Raw genomic sequence first — 21390 nt, 5'->3', positions numbered from 1 at the left:
AAGAGTTTCCATAGAATCAGCAGAAAGCCTGTGAGCAAAAGGTAGAAAGATCTCTCAGAGTGGACAGCTCTGTAGGTTCACAACAAGGCCAAGGCCATTCAGCAATTGGACAAAGGGGCTAGTTTTCTTCTTAGAAAAGCTGAGAACAAAACACTGCTCTAATGCACTTAGTCTGTATCAGTCCAAAGTAAGGGCTAACTCTTATTTTTCCCATATGCTGCCAAGGAATAGTAAAGTGCTCTAAATCATCTTATCATGCATTACAAAGTGTAAATGCCAAATCTCTTCGGCAATCCATTTTGCTGTGGCAATTTCAATACTGGTTTATAAAACAGTTCATACATTTAAAAAATGTAAACTCCATCAACAAAATTAAAAAGAAAAAGTGGGGAAATGCTCTTGGGATGCTCTTGTTTAAAAAGCAATTTTGACAAATCAGGAGCCTAAAAAAATTCAACATATTACTAAATGGTGCAGCTATAGAGAAGCCAGCATTTCCATCGTGGAGTCCTTTGTTGTGTCTTCTCTTGCAGTTTTCCAGCATCTGATCATCACTGTACTTCAATGGCATTTTAGATAGGAAAAAGCCTTCTGGAAACATGTCTTGTAGTTACTGGAGCCAACTTGGAAATGTGGACTCAAGTCAGACATGGGAAAAATCCAGTGGAGAAAACCAAGCTGCCTTCAAAAGAGCGTATATGAATGTTATTGGCCAGATTCTTGTAGAAGGGACATTTAAGTGTGATTTGCTCCCATTTTACACCACTCTGGAAGTCTGAAGACTGTCTTAAAGGGGCCATTTGGCCCTATGTATTTACCCTTTCAAATTTTACTTTAGCCACAGCTCTCCGCACACGCACCAAGCCTTCTCTCACAGCCAGGTGACACCTCTTATAAAATTGTCAGCGTTTACTATTAATGACAGTTCTGGGGAAGTATGATGAAAAAAGAAAAACTTCATTTCAAAAGGTCAATATAATGGAATTCATTAATACAACAAAGCTATTTTGTTGTACCTTCCATTTTTGTCCCTGGAATTGATGTCCGCTCCGTGATCCAGAAGATGTTTACATATCTCAGCATGGCCATTTTGTACTGCGAGCAGCAGGGGTATATTCCCATCCTAGGAACACATTTAAGAAACTATGAACAAGAATGAATCCATCAACCCCCCAAAAAACCAACTCACGGTTAATTTAAATGTTAATTATGACGCTTGCTGCTACAGAGCATGAATTGTAAGGCATATCCAGTACAATTTCCCCTTCATAAACAATGGATTTTTCTTCTTTCGTTTGTTATGAAACAAGTGGCAATGTAATTTGGCTTTATTTAATCCCTTCCCTGAGCATCCACAGAAATATCAGTCAGCACAGCTTTAGGAATGCTGCTGGTTATCGGTTCTCCCTTTGCTCAACTCTACAGCAGGTCACAGCAGGTCTTTTAGGTCCTAGATAAGTCATTTAATTTCTTAAGAAATATTTCCACAATAAGTGGTGAGTTTAAACACTAATTAGGTAAACAGAATCAAAAGGACAAGGTTTCACACCAGATAAGTCTTCAAGTGAGACAAATTCTAAGTATAAGTTTTGTGACAGAGCCAATAACAGGTATGGCAGGTGTGAAGAAAAGTTTCTCTGACTGGAGAAATGATATCTAGTTCAGACAGCATGGATGAGTGTTTTTATGCCTGAACTCTGGAACGCCACCAGTCTTTTGTCATGCAAGATATAATTATTTAGGAGAACCTCAAAAGCTTGGATGCCACTCAGCGATTTGTGTTGTCCATGGACGTTTCATGGTGGCTACTCTACTTTAAATTAACTTCTCTGAAACCTTAAGGATACAGAGTACAGCCAGCAAAAGTGAACTCCATCCACAATGTCTCTATGGATTCAGAGAAGGATGATCCAGTGGTTAGGGTGCTAGCCTGGAAGACGTGGGTTCAATTTTCTGCTCCACCACAGATGTCCTGTCTGACCTAGGGCAAAGCACTTAGTGTCTGTGTCTCGGTTCCCCATCTATAAAATAGGGATAACAGCACTTCCCTAGCTCACAGGGCTGTTGTGAAGCTAACACGTTAAAGATGGAAAGGTGCTCAAATGCTATGGTAATGACAGCCAAGGCAATAAAAGGGCCTAAGATATATAGATGGATATACATTATTCAATCTCATTAGCTAGTCCGTAAACAAAAACTTTGTTTAACAGGAAGGTTAAACATGATATTTCTTTCCACCCCCACAAACAATGAAGAGAAAAGACATGCCAGGTCCTGGGGCACTCTTTAACCATACCCTCATGTCCACATAGCATGTTTCCACTGGAAGCAAAAAACTCCACACCAAAGAGTTTCCCTTACCTCCAGCTAATAAGAAAGAACAGGGAACATCAGTCTCTCCAACATGATAATGCAAACCCTTTATTCCAAACTCAACAACATGAGCAAGTATTCAGTGTCACTGTGTATACACATAGGTGCTGGAACGAAGGGTGCTGCAGCACCCCGTGGCTTGAAGTGGTTTCCATTATATACAAGGGTTAGAGTTTGGTTCAATGGCTCTTAGCACCCCCACTATAAAAATTGTTCCAGCACCCTTGACTATATACAAGTTACATGTGGAGTGGGTTGTGTGTTAGCGGGGCAAGCACAAGGGTGCAGTCCAGAGTGTGCTTTCTAATAATAAGCTATGCCACACAAGAGGTGATTTACCGCCTCAAATTCAAGATACATTTAATGCGCAAGGGCTCACTATAGCTGCTACCTTTGCCTTACAAATGTGGGAAATGAGACGGGCTGGCACACGGCACTCATTTGATAGCTTTTCTCTATAAAAGAAAAGAGAATTTTCATTTTCTTCTATAGTAGAGATGGGATAGTCTTTAGCTGTTTTCCAGCAACTCTTTCTTGACAGGCTAAGTAGTACAATGAATTGGGCACCAAGCTTTTAATCAGCTGTGAAAACTATAAAAAGCTTGACACCAGTTAGGCTGTTGGCATGCTGACACCACTGCCTATTATGCTGACCAATATTGTCTCATTGTTTCCTTATATTCCTCTGTCAACCTGTCTGTATCCATCTCTTGTCTTACACTTAGATTACAAACTCTTTGGGGGCAGGAACTGTCTTTTTCCCTCTGTGTTTGTACAGTGCCTAACACAACAGGGTCCTGGTCCATGATTAGGGCTCCTATGTGCTACGGTAATACAACTAGTAAGTAATAAGGTTAGTGGAAGGAAGAGACTTGCTGGTCAGGACTTGTCCACACAATGTGCCTCAACCACAGCCAAATGGGCTTTGGATCAAGGCCATATGCCTGTTTCTGGCCACTAACCCTAATCCCTCAGTTTCATGAGCAGCAAGTTTGGTCTTTTTTGCATTAGATGCTGAAGCACTTCTCTTCCAGGTATGCACCAGCAGGTCAGGTGTAAAGGCAACTTCCCCCCAATGGAAATAAGAGACATTAGAAAAGGTATTGCTTAGAAACTGCTGTAATAGAAGTTTGCCAGATTGAAAGATGGAAAACCATTTTAAAGTGTTCAGTGAGATAAAGTACATACCAAATCTTTGACATTAATTGGGCATTTGTGCTCACACAAAAGTTGAACTACTTGAAGGCAGCCACATGACGCTGAAAAAAAAAAGAATACAAGTCAATTAAATCCATTTTTAAAGTCTATTGTCTCTGCATTGCCCGTGTATAATGGCGGGAGTATCAAAGAGTTCAACTCAAACATTCACAATGAAAAATATTAGAGGTTCTCTTTAAAAAAAATCCACAGAAAGGGCATTTGTAGATTTAGACATTTCCCTGCCTGCTTGCAAACCAAAGACTGCAGCATTATGCTAGTGTCTGAGAACTAACCAATCAAATTGATTCATCTCTTTTTACTGTCCAAGCAGACGGAGGGTGGGCAGAAAACAAAGAGCATGAATTGTGAAAAGCAAGTTATATTTAAAAATAAACTAGTAATCACAGCCCAGAGTAGCATAAGAGGATAGTCTTTTTGCCCAAAAACCTGAACAACTCGACCCTTAATACATTACAGCATCTTCTTTCTCAGCACTTTCATGAATATCTGTTAACTGTACAGGATTTTAAAAGCAATGTGTTTGATTCACTTGTTTGAAGTGTAGCAACGCTGAAGTCTACTGGCCATCTGAACATAAGTCACTACAATCAGTAAAACTGAGATGTCATTGATATAAGCAGGGAGTTCGTTATAACTTTAAAAAAAAAAAAATCAGAAACACTGAAACAATGCCAAGAAGCTATAAACAAGAAAAAACGAAAAGAAAAGTGAAGGAAATGTAGTTCTATGAGGAAACAGAAGCAGAGCCTACTTTAATGCATCTTACTGTTGTGCTGACTACTTTTCCAATCATAGCATGAAAATCACACGAGGAGTTACTGGATCTATGTGATTAGCATTTATCGAGTTCTAGTATAAAGGAGAATGTCTAGGATTGTGTAAATGCCAGAATCAGAGAGTGGATAACAAGTTTTCAATAGAAAAATTACCCGCATAATGTAAAGCTGTTTTCCCAGAGTTGTCAGTGCTGTCTGCTGGACATTTAGACTGTAGAAAGAAAAAGAAAATGCTTAGAGAGAAATATAAGAATACAAAGCATTTGTTTGCTGCAAGTGCAGAGGGATGACCTCTTGGGACAACCAGCTTTGTGAACTACCACAGATGTCCCAGTCCATAAAAACCAATAAACACTGGGTTAATCATTAAAAGGGATAGTTTTCCTCTCAATAAATCTTAACTACTTTAGCATGCATCCCACTTGCTGACACACATACACTGGAGTTATGGAAGACAACACTCTTGGGAGGAAGACATGACCCCGTGACCTTCCTAGCCAGTGATGAAGAACAAAAGTTGCAGAATAAAGGAAACTATACATTCAGTACAGTCTATATCTGGCTGTCTTGGGTAAAGAGTACTCTCAAAAAATCCCCACTTCCAAATTTTATTTAAAAAAACAAACAAACCCATTTTATAATGCAGTTTGGCCACATTATTTATAGTCTTTGTTAAAGAAAATGTATGCTTCATTTTTAGGTATCTTAAATGAAGTGACTATTAAGATAATAAATACAATTATAATCTATCTTTATGAGGATTTTTCAAAAAGCCAACAGCCATCATTGAATAATTTTAAAATCCTGGCTTTCCTTTAATACTTTTACCATCATACCTAGTTAAAGTAATAAATTTTACAGTCCTTTAACACCGCATTTTTCAGTGCATAAAATTTTAATCTAATGCATAATATTACTAAAGTGGTATTTTTAAAAGAACTGGTTTTTAAAATGAAAAGTATTAGCTTCAAACTTTTAAACACAGCACATCTATAAACTTTAGCAAAACTGCTGGGTAAGTGGGCTTAGTTGCAAATATATTACCAGCTTCAATAAAGGAAGCCAATACATTTAAAATTTAAGATGTATATCTAGTCTTCTTGAATTCAACTTCAAAGACACATGTTGATCTTATGCATTCCTTACATTTGTAACAGCTTACATCACGTAAAGCAAGTCCGCAAAGAAACAGGAGTGTGATCAGAGGATGAACAAACAACTTTTTGCATTTGTAACACCATTCCGGTTTCTAATTGTTTACAAAGAGATACATAATACTCAACGAACAAAGCAGTGAGCTGCTGAGTGAGGGAATGGGTACTTTAATACTCACCCACCCACATCCAACCACTATTGGTAGTTGAATTAACCTATTACTGCATGCAGTATGACCAGCGACAGCTGGATGTCATTGTCAATGCTATCACTGGTACTGTTAGAACTGTCATTAACCATTGGGTCCCATCTCTCAATATCCAAATTCTCTCTTTCCAACTATCACCTTGTCTCCTTCAACATCACCCACATGCCCACATCTGCAGATCCCATCTACACCACTCTTAATTCCCAACTCCCCACTCTCTCCTCTGCTGGTTCAGCCGGAGGCTACCTTTGCTTCTCTCTCCTTCATCTTCCCTCAATGCCTCTGACACTGCAAGGTCCATCCCACTAACCCCCAGCCCATGGCACACACTAAACATTTGCTCAAGGGACAGGAGCAGAGGCAAAGTGCCATAACTACAGTCTCTTCCTCCACTGCAAATCTGTTATCGCTTCTTTACATTCCACCATCTTCCTGGACAAGCAGGGCTGTGCCAGTCACGTTGATTCCCTCGCCTGCAATCCTCTTTACTTCTTTACTTGCTACCTTAGGGAAAGAGCAGGAAATTAGGTAGACCTTGCCATTCACATGGAATCCATCCTGGAGACGGTCAGGCTAATGAGTTTGGGGGTGGGAGAAGCAAGTTCCAAAGCCAAGGACCTCAGTGAGGATATCATGCTATCCTTCACTAATTTAGACAGGGGGTGAAGACCAAGGAAGAAGGGCCCTAAAGCTGAGGGATATCAAGAATGCAAGAATCTGATGCAGATGATTATGGGGAACAAGTGGTCAATCTAAAAGACCCACATTTAGCAGAGGAGCAAGAGAGCTAGTGAACACGTTAGTGATCTAATACTCAGTTTCATTTTACTTTACCTGAAGAAGCCTCTTGATGCAATCAAGGTGGCTGTTCTTTGCTGCAAGATGTAAAGCAGTGTGCCCTAAATTAATACAAACAAAGCAAATTAAATATTAATAATTATGAATTGCACAACAAAACTGAGATTATGTACTGTTTCTTTAAAAAGCAATATTGTGCTCCCCATAGCCTAGATACCACAACAGAGATGGGCATATTAAAATATCCTACCTAGATCATAATATTTGGGTGCATTTACAGAAAACAAGTAATTCCCTCTTTTATAGCCATGCAGCCTCCCTTAGATCGCTCCAGAATTGCTGCACAGATATGTTCAGCAAGTGCTTTTGAGACAGCTGTCATCTTGGGACTGAGCCAGGGATATCCAGAGCTAAAAGCAGGAGCTGCTACACCTTGAGCTAAAAAGCCAGGACCCTCTAGCTGGGGCTGTAACAGACTTGTATCCTCTGCTGATCAGGCAGAGAGGGTGACCAGTAACACACTCACCAGGGACATACACTCTGCAGACTCCTTTTGTGCCTGTTTTATCAATTTGTAAGTTCTCCATACTATCTGACTAACAATGCAATACTGTTTATAGAAACAAAACTAAAGACTGCAATATCTCATCAGCTTTTATGCATATAGCCCCGGAAGAAACAGGGAAGTCAGAAAGAAAAAGTTAGAGTATACTAAATATGAAGAGGAGAAAGAAGCGGTCAAGAAACAGTACTCTAATACTGATACTCAAGAGCCATTGTTTATGTGGTCAGTGGCAGTACACAGAGGATGTGACAGGAGGACTACCAAAGCAAAGTTTCTTCAGACTGAAACAAGCATCAGTTTGAAGCTCAGAAGAGAATAGCTGCTCACCACTGAAAATGATGAATGGATTAATCAGTCCTGAAACAGGATCATAAAGTGACAAAGTTTGGGTCAAATTTTATACCTGGTGCACCTACGGGTCCAAAGTTAACCACTCTCCCAGTTTTGCATGTGTAATTTGAATTCGTCCTCCAAAATCACAGAGCACCTCTCACATGTGATAAGTATTCTGTTGTGTGCAAGAAAACTAACCCATCACATAGGTGTTTTAGTCAGAAATGGATCGAGTCCACCCAATGTTTAAAGCCTATTATGGTGAAAGATGGAGTATTGATGGGTCATTCAGGCAAACTGGACTGGCTAGTTAACATACAGAGTATTCATTCTGTAAATACCCCAACCGAAACACCATAGTCTATTAAAAACTCTGCCAGTTTCCCCCCATTTTCTCTTTAAAGCGTTAATGATAAAAGGCACAGGGATTTTCTTCAGAGTAACAGCCGTGTTAGTCTGTATCCGCAAACAGATATGCATCCGAAGAAGTGGGCTGTAGTCCACGAAAGCTTATGCTCTAATAAATTTGTTAGTCTCTAAGGTGCCACAAGTACTCCTGTTCTTCTTTTTAGGGATTTTCTTGAGAACTGAAACACTTCAGGGTAAATAGCTCTGAGCTCTGCTTTGGGCAATCAGTTCCTACCAATCAGCCATCAATGCTCAGGAAATGCCCTGCTGCAATTCCAGGACAGTTAATGGGGTTAATAGTCTGGATACACATAAAAGTGAAGCCTAAAAATCTTTATCTGAACTAGGCAGAGTCCTGAAGACATGAAATTAACAAAACAGGTTTTACCTTGGAGAACCATCAATTATTTTGCTGTCTTGAGTCCACTAGCATGCTTAATTTTATAACCCTGAGGTTGAAATTTTCAAGACTGGAGGTATGAGTTAAAGCACCAACAGTGTGTATGTTTATGTCTGCATGCATAATACTGCAAATGCTTTATCAAACTGCTAAAAGATGCATGCAAATGAGCAGTAAAGCACCTAACAAATACAAGCTGTTCAACTAGTCACCCAGTTTTCATAATCAGTGTAGCTGCATAATTTCACGTGACATGTTGTTTACAGATGTCTGACTTCTCATTTTGAAAACACGACTTTGGTCTTGTCCAGGGGTCTCAAACTCAAATGACCATGAGGGCCACATGAGGGCTACTTCATTGGCCTGAGAGCCGCATCACTGACACACACACACCCCTTGCTGCCCCCAGCCCTACCCCCACTCTACCCCTTCCATGAGGCCCCGCCTCTTCCCACCCCTCCCCTGCCCCCATTCCAACCCCTCCCCTGAAGTCCCCCCCCAACTCTGCCCCCACCCTCCCCCAGAGGGTGCATGAGGGGTGTGGCAGAGGCTCAGGGCAGGGAGTTGAGGTGCAGCAGGGGGTTGGGGTGCAGGCAGGGGGCTCAAGGTACAGAAGGGGTGTGGGATGCAGCAGGGGGCTCAAGGCAGGGGATTGGGGTGAAGAAGGGGTATGGGATGCAGCAAGGGGCTCAGGGCAGGGGGTTGAGGTGGAAGAAGGGGGCTCAGGGCAGGGGGTTGGGGGCTGGGGTGGCAGCGGCACACACCGCGGCCAGGGCAGGCTGCCGGCCCCAGCCCCGCTCTGCTCCGGGAAGTAGCTGGAACCTGGGGGAGGGGGATGCAGGGCTCCACACGCTGCTTGCCACATACCCCGAAGCTCCCATTGGCCGCGGTTCCCCCGTTCTCGACAGGAGTTCTGCTGGTGCAGCTACAGCAATTCTTTGAATGATTTTATGCCAGCTGAAGCACTATCAGCATAGCTGTGCCTAAACTGGGGTTTTTGCTAGCATAGTTACATTAGCTAGGGCGGTGATTTTTTTTTTCTTCCACACTCCTTTCCGACATAACTTTGTAGTGTAGACTAAGCCTACATCTTGTCCTATATAAAACATGTAGCAAAAGCTCATAGTTATGTACCTGTACCATCCTGTGCCGTGACATCCACACCATGCGTCATCATAATTCTGAGGCACTCAGCATGTCCTTTAGCAGCAGCCACGTGAAAACTGAAAGACAATTACACTCAGTTGATTTTATTAACATCTCTTTTCCATTAGCATTAGTAAGCCAACCGTTCAGCTTTTCCATTTTGCATCCCTCAACTCCTCCAATATTCCCCAAGTATATAATGAACGTGTGACGGCTAAAAGCGTTTTCCTTCCATGTTCATACTTCTGCTCAGAATGACTTCTTACTAACCAAGTACATTACACACATCAGTTCCTATCCAACTTCGAAACTAATAGCCAAATCCTGGCCCCACTGAAGTCAGTGGCAAGACTCCAACTCAAGTCAGTGACGCCTGGACTGGTCCTCAAGCAGAAGCAAATAACACACTTGTACTGCTCATCTACCCTCAATAAGTTACCGAGAGATCACAGATATTGCAGAGTTGCGAGACTGTGCTATAAACATACTCTAATTTTGGGTTTTGCTTTTCACCATGCATTATCTTGCTTGTTGGCAAAGTAGGAAGTTGTGGAAGTTGCCAGCCACTAGAGACCCATTCAACAGAAGTAATGGCTAAAGACTTAACTACAGAGTAGACAGCAGTAGTTGTATTCTATCCAATATCTTTGGTGTTTCAGGATTTACAGACTGTGTCCTGTGAACAGGCAGCCATGTGGTTTTACTGAGGTATGCCAGATGACCATAGCAAGATGGGAAGCAGAGGGGGAGGGATGAAAACTGGAAGAGTTTATGTACAGCATGTGCAATTTGACTACAAAGATGATTCATATGAGAGACGGTATTCTGAGTGATTTTACTAGAAAATGACTCTGCATACCAAGTTGATGAGTAATTTGGACAGTAATTTGCTTTCAGATAGCTGTGTACATTTCTCAGGACCACAAGTTGTGGTGTAAAACCCAAATCCAAAGGACAAAGGCAGTTCAAACTAAACCCAAACCACTACAAGTGAGAGATATGGAGGCAGCTTAGCACGCATGCTAGCAATTGTAAAGAAACCAAAACTCCAATAGAAAGTAGCTTTTTGGGAGGGTCTTCTAAAAGTTTGATTGCTATCAATACTACCAACCTCATCTGATGAAAACAACAGATTTCTAAGATCAAAAAGGCAAGTTAACATTTCATCATCTCTCCTTCCACCCCCCAAATATCAACCACTGTATTTAAGAGATTACATTTTGGATAGTAGTTTTAATATTTAAAGGAAGCCAGCATCAAAGAGTTGCTTCCAAATGGGCATCAGCCCACTAAACAAGATCTGTACAGAACCCTATTGGATCCTGGTCGACAATTAGGACTCCTAAGCACCACAGTAATACAAATAATAAAGGAAATGTGAGATAAGTGACAACAATTCTGCAGAGGTTTCTGGCAGACGACATCTGAACAGCAACACTATATATACTCCACTAAACTGCATGTACCATAGCTATGCAGACTAAGTGTATATAAATATTGTATAAAAGGTTCTACTGAGAAGTTAGGCAACAATTGGTGGGTGATAATGATCTAGACTGGAAGTGGTTTATGCTACGGTTTTGTCTGTGGTTAAATTCAGTGCTCATTTACCAACCCTTCTTTCCTTAAACCATGACTCTGACCTACATTGGTGGTCTTGTCTTTACTCTGCAGCTTGAGTGCTCGGATTGCTACTAATAAACTCAATCACTTCACTGGCCTCTCATCATAAGCATATTTCGCAAGTTCTTTGGGGCAGACCTTTTTGTTTCATGTGTGTACAGCACCTAGCTCACTGGGTCCCCACCCAGTCCCAGATTAGGGTCTATGGCAGTGCTTCTCACACTTTTGTACTGGTGACCCCTTTCACACAGCAAACCTCTGAGTGCGACCCCCCCCCCTTATAAATTAAAAACATATTTTTATATATTTAAACTCCATTATAAATGCTGGAGGCAAAGCCAGATTTGGGATAGAGGCTGACAACTCATGACCCCTCATGTAATAACCTTGAAGGGTCCTGACCCCCAGTTTGAGAACCCCTGCTCTATGGGCACCAGCATAACATATGCAATATACTAATTGGAACTAATTTGCAGCATTTAAAAAAAAATCTCAATAGAGATGAAAGGACCAAAACCCAAGAGTGCTGATGACTTTAGCAGAACACTTAAGCTTCGGCTGAGAGCACTCAGCAGCTTGCAGAACTGAGTCCTAGATCACCCCACCAGACCAGCACTGCCGATCACTGTGGCAGAAGCTTGGAGTGCACTGCTCTGGCTTTAAACTGTTCTTGGGATACACAGAAATATCCCCCGCACATTCGTCATGGTGCCCACCACTGCCATAAATAACAAACTAAACATTTAAAGCCTTTCTGAAAATATACTAAAGAACTTCAGAAGAATGTCTGGCTGGAGGGTGATATATATTTATATATTAAAATCAGAAACAAGACTCATGTACTAAGTGACCAATAAACAGAATCTTATAAACAAGATTTTTCCAGAAGAAAATATTTCTCGGTGTTCTGGGAAAAATGATTGGGGGAGGGAAGTGACTTGACTGATAAAAATCCAACACCTCTAATTTAGCTAGTACAACATTTCTCCAATATTGAATCAGAATCAAACACATTTGTGTAGATATACAATTAGATCATAGCTACCCAAGACTAGAATTTGCGTGAAGGACACACTCTGCTTGTTTACATTTGGACACTATTTGTCAGAATCATAAACACTTGCATAGTAATAACTTGGCTAAATCAGTGACATTATGATTTACAGCCAGATTCTGTTTGAATAGGGGGCTGTGCCAAATGCAACAAAAATACCCAAGTGCATAATAAAAAGTTTTGCTGTATTTAGATAAAAACAGACTGCAGAGAAAGAATCAATAAGTGAGGGAGGGAGAAAGCAATCCCTTTCAGGCTGCAGAATGCACCCAGGTGTCTAAAAGCAACACTTCACTGGTGCAAATGACTGACACAGCACACTGCCACATGCCATCACTTACATGAATACCAAGGATCTTGCATGCAGTAAATGAATCAAGAAGTCTTCTCATTTTGTAAGTTTAAGGGAAGATGATGTATCAAACTCATGGAAAAGTCATTCCAAAAAAATTGAGAAGGGGAGAGGGAAGAATGTACACAAATAAGTAAGAAAAAACCCACGAAGGATATGAAGTGAATATTATCAAACCTGAGAGAATATAATGCATAGTGAATAATATGACAGGTTTTACCTGTTCGCTAGTTTTTTGTCAGCAGCTTATGTTTCTTTAGGATTATAGTTATTTGAAAATATTTGCTGACTGCCTATAAGTAATTCTTAGTTTGTATCAGAGGGGTAGCCATGTTAGTCTGGATCTGTAAAAAGCAACAGAGAGTCCTGTGGCACCTTTAAGACTAACAGATGTATTGGAGCATAAGCTTTCGTGGGTGAATGCCCACTTTGTCGGATGCTCCAATACATTTGTTAGTCTTAAAGGTACCACAGGATTCTTAGTTTGTAGTTGACTCAGATAGTTAATATTTTGAAATTTGAGCCATCATTCAGGTTTCTGGTACAAATCTTCACATTTACGTTTTAAGTTTGCACTGTGAATATTCTAGTAGTTGAGAAAATTTTACTCTTTCCAAAAGCATTCCTGCTTGCAAACTTATTTTCTGAAATATTAGTGGGAATTGATCAAGAAGTCAAACACAGGCAAAGCAAATTCAACTATTCAAACACATATTTGTGGGGAAATACTTTGGGTATTCACTCTGATCACAGCACTCCTCCATATGGGAACTCTGGTATCTTTATCTACACTGAAGTTTTCAGATACTTTAAATCTGAAGTGCCAAAAGAAATTCCCATAGGATAATTTTTTAATATTGTTACATTCTGTGGCATTACATGGCGAACATATGCAGGTTTTCAGCAAAGAACAACATTTAAACTACAAATTAAAAAAAGGACCCAAGAGTCAGAAGGAAAGGAAGTTGCTGAATTTGCCACAATTTTTCATTCCTCACTGAAGAGGTCAGTGTGGCTTTGTACACTTACTGATCCCTTTAAGAACCTCAAGCAAGAGGGCAGTTTCTCCAGATGTGTCTAGATCTAGAACTGCTTTTTCAATTCCAGGTGGAGATTTTACAATCTTATTATTTATGTAATGTGTTACAGATTGTGCCTAAAAAGCTAGGGGCCTAGATTTTCAGGCGTGACTAGTGATTTTGCTTTAGTGTTTGGGTACGTAACTTGAGACACTTTGATTGGGCCAGGTTTTCACAAAATGCTGAGCACTCATCCTCTGGAAGTCTTTCAAGATATCTCAGTTTGGACTCCCAACAATCAGGGCTACCAAAAGCCTAGTCACTTTTGAACGTTTAGGCCATGACCTCTGGCAAGTCCAGCTTACAGTCAACATGTACGACACAGCTTGGGTGCAAGAAGATGCACAGGTGTTATTGGAAAGGGCACAGGATGACTATGCAAAAAAATAAAATGGAATTTAAAAAGAAGAGTGGACATATGTGGTGGAAGCCTACTGTAAGCCTATAGGGCTGTATGAAAGACTACATGAAGCAGACCACGTAAGGAAAAAATAAAATACAGAAAAGTATACAGAGGCACAGGATGTAATCAAAGCAAAAATGTAAGGGGGAGGGGCACACCTGGTCAGTACCATAAGAGGAGAGGATGAGGATCTTTAACTTAATGTTGAAGGAGACAGTGACCAGTGAGTTCAATCTTATTCGACTGAGGATGGATAGAGACTCCTGACATCGTCCAACTGAGGCAAGCCAAGTCAACAAGTCATGTTTAAGGCAGAACAATTCTGCCCAAAAAGAATAATTCTGCTGGCTTAGCAATATACTCTGGTTTAAAATGAAAATTACAGGCTTTTCTGAATAGTGGATACTTTTCCTAGAACCATAGAAGATTAGGGTTGGAAGAGACCTCAGGAGGTCATCTAGTCCAACCCCCTGCTGAAAGCAGGACCAATGCCAACTAAATCAGGAGTAGACAACCTATAGCATGCATGCCAAAGGCAGCACGTGAGCTGATTTTCAGTTGCACTCACACTGCCCACGTCCTGGTTACCAGTCCGGGGTACTCTGCATTTTAATTTAAATTTTAAATGAAGCTTCTTAAACATTTTAAAAACCTTATTTACTTTACATACAACAATAGTTTAGCTATATATTATAGACTTATAGAAAGAGACCTTCTAAAAACGTTAAAATGTATTACTGGCACACGAAACCTTAAATTAGAGTGACTAAATGAAGACTCGGCACACCACTTCTGAAAGGTTGCTGACCCCTGATCTAAATCATCCCAGCCAGGGCTTTGTCAAGCCGGGCCTTAAAAACCTCTAAGGATGGAGATTCCTCCACCTTCCTAGGTAACCCATTCCCAGTGCTTCACCACGCTCCTAGTGAAATAGTGTTTCCTAATATCCAACCTAGACCTCCCCCACTACAACTTGAGACCATTGCTCCTTGTTCTGTCATCTGCCACCATTGAGAACAGCCAAGCTCTTTCCTCTTTGGAACCCTCCTTCAGGTAGTTGAAGGCTGCTATCAAATCCCCCCTCACTCTTCTCTTCTGCAGACTAAACAAGCCCAGTTCCCTCAGCCTCTCCTCATAAGTCATGTGTCCCAGCCCCCTTATCATATTCGTTGCCCTCCGCTGGACTCTCCAATTTGTCCACATCCTTTCTGTAGTGGGGGAGGGGCAAAACTGGACGCAATACTCCAGATGTGGCCTCACCAGTGCCGAACAGAAGGGAATAATCACTTCCCTCAATCTGCTGGCAATGCTTCTATTAATGCAGCCCAATGTGTTGTTAGCCTTCTTGGCAACAAGGGCACACTGCTGACTCATATCCAGCTTCTCATCCAATGTAATCTTAGTGCTGTCAAGCAAGAGGGAAGGTTCCCAAGTATAGAAATAAGCAGAGGGGCTGTACAGATTTTATTTGCTACAGAATAATTCTTTACAGGCTGTCAAGTATCAGAGGATAGCCGTGTTAGTCTGTATCTACAAAAACAACAAGGAGTCTGGTGGCACCTTAAAGACTAACAGGTTTATTTGGGCATAAGCTTTCGTGGGTAAAAACCCCACTTCTTCAGACCTCACTTTACAGGCTGCATACAATTTCCTAAAACATTCAAGACAAAAGCTGCATATTTCCAGTCGCTGGAGTTTTCATCATCTGGGAGCCTTGAAGTGGTGCATTTTATTTGCATCTTTGATGAATAAACTTCCTTTTAAAAGAGAGCAAACAAAACTTGATTCCTGCTTCCTGATTGCAAAATGAATTTAAACAAACAGACAAAGAAAAACAAACTTGTGAGGCTTGACGTGGAGAAGTGCTGTATTTTTGAAGGTTAGATTCTCACTGCATATCATATTCAAATCCTGCTCTCACACACACATTCCTTTAATTTCTCTCTATACATAAGAGATGGCTTTTGCCACCAGGATTCATTATGGTTGGACATCTGAACACCTTTGGCATTCACTAAGGCAGGGCTCCTTTTTGCTGTGGACGACCATTTCCAGGGTTACTGTGGGGGGAAAGAAGTTTATTAACTCTGCTCCCAGCCTTCCCACCTCAGCACCAGAGCAGTGACCTTACAAGGGGAAGATGAAGACAGATGCTCCCTATTGAACATAGGAAAAATCATCTCATCATTTGAAATCCATCCTGCAGGGGAGGATAAACACCTAATGGTTTGTGCTTCTACCATTCTGATTACAAATCACACAGTACCCGAGTGTGATGGATTGGATCACAGAAACCTCCTTGGGAGCTGCCAACCGATGTGCCAAGACTACTTCTATTCCTGTTTTCCCTGCCAGCTCAGGACTCCAGCACCCTGTCTTGCTGAGCCAGACACTCCCGTCTGCTCCAACAAAGACCGAGGGTCTGAATTACTTGCCCCAAAGCTGCAGGTTTACTTGAAAACAGCTCACAGCAGTGTGCTTGTCTATAGCATTCAGATGCCCAACTCCCAATGGGGTCTAAACCCAAATAAATCCGTTTTACCCTGCATAAAGCTTATGCAGAGTAAACTCATAAATTGTTCGCCCTCTATAACACTGATAGAGAGATATGCACAGTTGTTTGCTCCCCCAGGTATTAATACATACTCTGAGTTATTTAATAAGTAAAAAGTGATTATTAAATACAGAAAGTAGGATTTAAGTGATTCCAAGCAGTAACAGACAGAACAAAGTTAGTTACCAAGCAAAATAAAATAAAATGCGCAAATCTATGTCTAATCAAACTAAATACAGATAATCTCACCCTTAGAGATGTTTCAGTAAGTTTTTTCCTCAGACTGGACACTTTCCAGGCCTGGGCACAATTCTTTCCCCTGGTACAGCTCTTGTTCTAGCTTAGGTGGTAGCTAGGGGATTCTTCATGATGGCTCTTCTCTCCCTCTTTGTTCTGTTCCACCCCTTTATATATCTTTTGCATAAGGCAGGAACCTTTTGTCCCTCTGGGTTTCCACCCTCCCTCACTGGAAAAGCACCAGGTTAAAGATGGATTCCAGTTCAGGTGACATGATCACATGTCACTGCAAGACTTCATTACCCACTTGACAGCACACACATATATAGGAAAACTCACAGGTAAAACACAGCCATCTGCAGACCATGGTCCTGGTTAATGGGAGTCATCAAGATTCCAAACCACCATTAATGGCCCACGCTTTGCATAATTACAATAGGCCCTCAGAGTTATATTTTATACTTCTAGTTTTAGATACAGGAGTGGTATATTTATACAAATAGGATGATCACACTCAGTAGATTATAAGCTTTGTAATGATCCCTTACAAGCGACCTTTTGCATGAAGCATATCCCAGTTACATTATATTCACTTATCATATTTTTATAAAACCATATAGACTGCACAACATCACACCAAGATTAAGTCAAAATGACATCCTTAAGAGAAATGCAAAGTGTGACTATTATGAAAGCCCAGAGAGCAATGCACAGCAAAATTCATGCAGATTCTGAATAAAGTAGAGAGCAACTGCACTACCATAACATTGGATGAAAATGCAGCTCAGTATAATTAACTGTGAATCAATGACACACACTCAAACAATAACTAAAATGTGTGTATAGAAGAAAAATGTTAATTTGACAACTAAACAACAAAATGGCCACCTACATTTGGCATCCCCGAGCAAGTTCTAGACAGCAGAATTGCTATAGATATCGGGTGGCAACAGGCAGTAATGGAAATTCCATTTTCTAAAACATCAAAAGTTGACATTTTTATCCTTTTGGTCATAGAATCAGAATAGTTTGATCAAACAGGTCTCTTTCTAAAACAGTCCATCCCCCCTGTTGGTAGAGAAAAAAGTAAGAAATCAGATATTAAAGCTGATTCTAGAGTTGATCTCTGTAAGAGATCAAGAACAAGTGATAACAGAAGTTCTTATCCAAGTGCAAGAAAGCATAACACTTATTAATGTTTGTACAGTACATGTAAGAGCTCTGTCATTTCTATTACACAGCCCTTATACAGTGCTTTTCATCAGAGGATCTCTAAGAACTTTACCAAAAGGTAGGAGAGTTGAATTAATGTGAGTTTATAGGTTGAGAGAGAAGCACTTGACCAAGCAAGTCAGTGGCAGTGCTGGTAAAGGAACACAATCTCAGTCCCCTGCTTAAACACTTACAATGCCACCTCCTAGTAAGTGAATATTGCTTTGAAAATGCATTTAAAACAAGTTTGTGGGTTCACACATGCAATAAAATGACATATGAACAGAATGGAACTGGTATAACAAATATTAGGTCTTAATCTGAGACACAGTAACCTTCAAAACACAAACTGAATCAGAAAAATGCAGACTTGTGTGTGGGAGGACGAGGTGATAAGTCAATACTTGCCTGAACCAGCCCCCTTATCAGCTGTATTGTAAATTTAGCCTCAAAGCTAAAAATGGTAATTTTCTAGATCATCACCACCAACCTCCTCACAATGTGTTCTAGCGATTTGGTAAAAGTTCAGTTCTGCGGCTACTCCGCTTACAGAGCAGTTAAGATTTGACAAAGAACTCTACTGAAGTATGTGTCTTCAGGGTATTTGTATTCCTTGTGGTACAAAGGGTGCTCAGAGAGCAGTGCTCCCAAGAGAACTGCAAAGCAGATGTATTTTGGTAGAATTAGTATTCTCTGCAGAGGAGAATTCCCCCATAGCTTGAAAGTGGCATGGGATGACATTTTGCAAAACTCAAAAGTGCTTGAGAACATTCTGGAATTGTGGATGACAAATGACTAATGAGCTAGTCAATATAGTATCATGGCATGCAAGGACCAGAGTGTGCCAACTGGGCAAACTGCACCATTGTTCTCAGTCATTTTCTTCCAAGTGCTCAGAAACAGAGGTGGCACGGGAGGCAGGGTCATGTACCCCCCCCCGCCCCAGATTTGCTTCTTGGCTTGGACTGAGCATGCTCAGTAACACTGCTGAAGCCAGCTCTGTCCCCCCACTATTGGCAGACGCAGGTTGTCTCTGCTCAGAAAAATAAATTAAATGTGATCTTGCTTGAAGTACACTGCGAACTCACTTAGACTTATTGTCAAGGTTTATTTTGAGTAAAAACATCTCTGCCCAAAGCAGAACATTTTTTCTTTTATTCCTAATGTATACATCAAATCTTTGTTGACTTTCAAAAAGCATGACTTGCCTGCCAGCAACTTGATTTACAATTTCCTGACAGACAAATACCTTCACACAAACAAACACGACTGTTAAAATAAAGATACAGCACTGCTTGGAGCCTCCGTGGTCGTGATAAAGATATAGAAATGAAATGTTCCCCAGTCCTGTACCAGTCCAGACTGAGTAGTTACCTGCCAGCGTATCCCGTCAGGATAAAACCCCCACCTGAAATCTTTTAGCACCCTGCACTCCTTATTCAACGGCTTCTCCAGCTTGTTCACTGCATTGGACGGAACTTTTGTATATTTCAGTGGCATCATAGGATCTAAAAAAACCTCATAAACTCCAAAACCTTCCATGAACCTATTATCCCTCTTCCTTCCTTCTACCAAATTCTAGCTCAGTTGAAGTCTTATAACTTCTGTTTCAATGACAGGACCAAAAATAATCAAACAAGTATTGTTTTAGTTCCCATCTGAATCTTGTTTGTGTTTCAGTGTAGAAGTGTTACGGTATAACAACATTTTAGAGACCTGGCCATGGTTACCCCATCAACACGAGAAAGGACTAGGAAACTAGGAATGCACCTGGGGCCAGCATGTGAGAATAAGTGCCTGGAATCAATCCACAGCAAATCCAATCCAGACCTCCTTCCTTGACAAGAAGTGTGCTGGCCAATAATTACACTGAGTTAATGAAGACTTTTAAAAACAAATGGTTTTGGGGAATATTTTTATGGGTTGGCATTTATTTCATACATTCAGACTCATGGACTTTAAGGTCAGAAGGGGTCATCATGATTATTTTGTCTGACCTCCTTCACACTGCAGGCCACAGAACCTCACCCACCCACTCCTGTCATAGACCGCTAGCCTCTGGCTGAGTTACTGAAGTCCATAAATCATAGTTTAAAATAGGGCTGTCAAGCGATTAAAAAATTAATTGCGCTGTTAAACAATAATAGAACACCATTTATTTAAATATTTTAGGATGTTTTCTACATTTTCAAATATATTGATTTCAATTACAACACAAAATACAAAGTGTACAGTGCTCACGGAAAGTGCTCACTTTATATTTATTTTTTATTACAAATATTTGCACTGTAAAAATGATGAAAAATAGTATTTTTCAATTCACCTCATACAAGTACTGAAGTGCTCTTTATCATGAAAGTGCAACTTACAAATGCAGGTTTTTTTGTTACATAACTGCACTCAAAAACAAAACAACGTAAAAAAGCCTACAAGTCCACTCACTCCTACTTCTTGTTCAACTAGTCACTAAGACAAGTTTGTTTACATTTATGGGAGATAACGCTGCCTGCTTCTTGTTTACAATGTCACCTGAAAGTGAGAACGGGCGTTTGCATGGCACTGTTATAGCTGGCATCGCAAGGTATTTACATGCCAGATACGCTAAAGATTCATGTGTCCCTTGATGCTTCAACCACCATTCTGTGTTGTAATTGAAATAGATATATTTGAAAATGTAGAAAAACATCCAAAAATATTTAATAAATTTCAATTGGTATTCTATTGTTTAACAGTGTGATTAATCACAATTTTTTAAAATCAATATTAATTTTTTTGAGTTAATCGTGTGAGTTTACTGCGATTAATTGATAGCCCTAGTTAAAGACTTCGAGTTACAAAGAATTCACCATTTACACTATTTTAAACCAGCAAGTGACTTGTGCACCATGCTGCAGAAGAAGGCAAAAAAACCCCCAGGATCTCAGCCAATCTGACCCAGGGGGAAATTCCTTCCTGACCCCACATATGGCAATCAGTTAAACCTTGAGCATGTAGGCAAGATTCACCAGCCAGGCACCTGGGAAAGAATTCTCTTTAGTAACTCAGAGCCCTCCCCATCTAGTGTTCCATCACCAGCCTTCCCCCACCTCCCTCCAAGTATACAAAGTACCCTAAACAAAGGGTGTTTGACACATCTTGATTCTAATCCAGACATGTGGTGGACAAAACCACTGGCAACTTTCATGGTGATGGGGGGCGGGGGGCAACACACACCACACACAAATGGAGAAAGAACGAGGAGTACTTGTGGCACCTTAGAGACTTAACATATTTATTTGGGCATAAGCTTTCGTGGGCTAAAACCCACTTCATCAGATGCATGCAGTGGAAAATACAGTAGGAAGATATATATAAACAGAGAACATGAACATATCTATTCAAGGGACACCATCATAGGACCTGGGAGCGGATGGGTCATTACACAAAGTAAAAACTATTTCCCCATGCTAATTTTTTCCCCTACTGTTACTCACACCTTCTTGTCAACTGTTGG

At 40.7% G+C, this 21390-nt stretch overlaps 1 protein-coding gene across 5 annotated transcripts in view; it reads right to left on the bottom strand.

The window, feature by feature from the left end:
• The window catches only part of RAI14 (retinoic acid induced 14), a 131086-nt gene that overhangs the window by 18385 nt on the left and 91311 nt on the right, over window positions 1-21390 (bottom strand). For all 5 annotated transcript variants that reach the window (XM_034773758.1, XM_034773756.1, XM_034773760.1 and 2 more), the window contains 5 exons: window positions 9372-9460; window positions 6568-6632; window positions 4524-4581; window positions 3562-3632; window positions 1017-1123 (listed from right to left, as the gene is read on the bottom strand). In XM_034773758.1, the coding sequence (XP_034629649.1) occupies window positions 1017-1123; window positions 3562-3632; window positions 4524-4581; window positions 6568-6632; window positions 9372-9460 (390 nt within the window). The remainder of the gene's footprint in view (window positions 1-1016; window positions 1124-3561; window positions 3633-4523; window positions 4582-6567; window positions 6633-9371; window positions 9461-21390) is intronic.

The sequence above is a fragment of the Trachemys scripta genome, chromosome 6 (genome assembly GCF_013100865.1).
Source record: "Trachemys scripta elegans isolate TJP31775 chromosome 6, CAS_Tse_1.0, whole genome shotgun sequence".
NCBI classification, from domain to species: Eukaryota; Metazoa; Chordata; order Testudines; family Emydidae; genus Trachemys; species Trachemys scripta.
The sequence above is the reverse complement of the archived record's forward strand: the minus strand, read 5'-3'. Positions and strand labels throughout refer to the sequence as shown.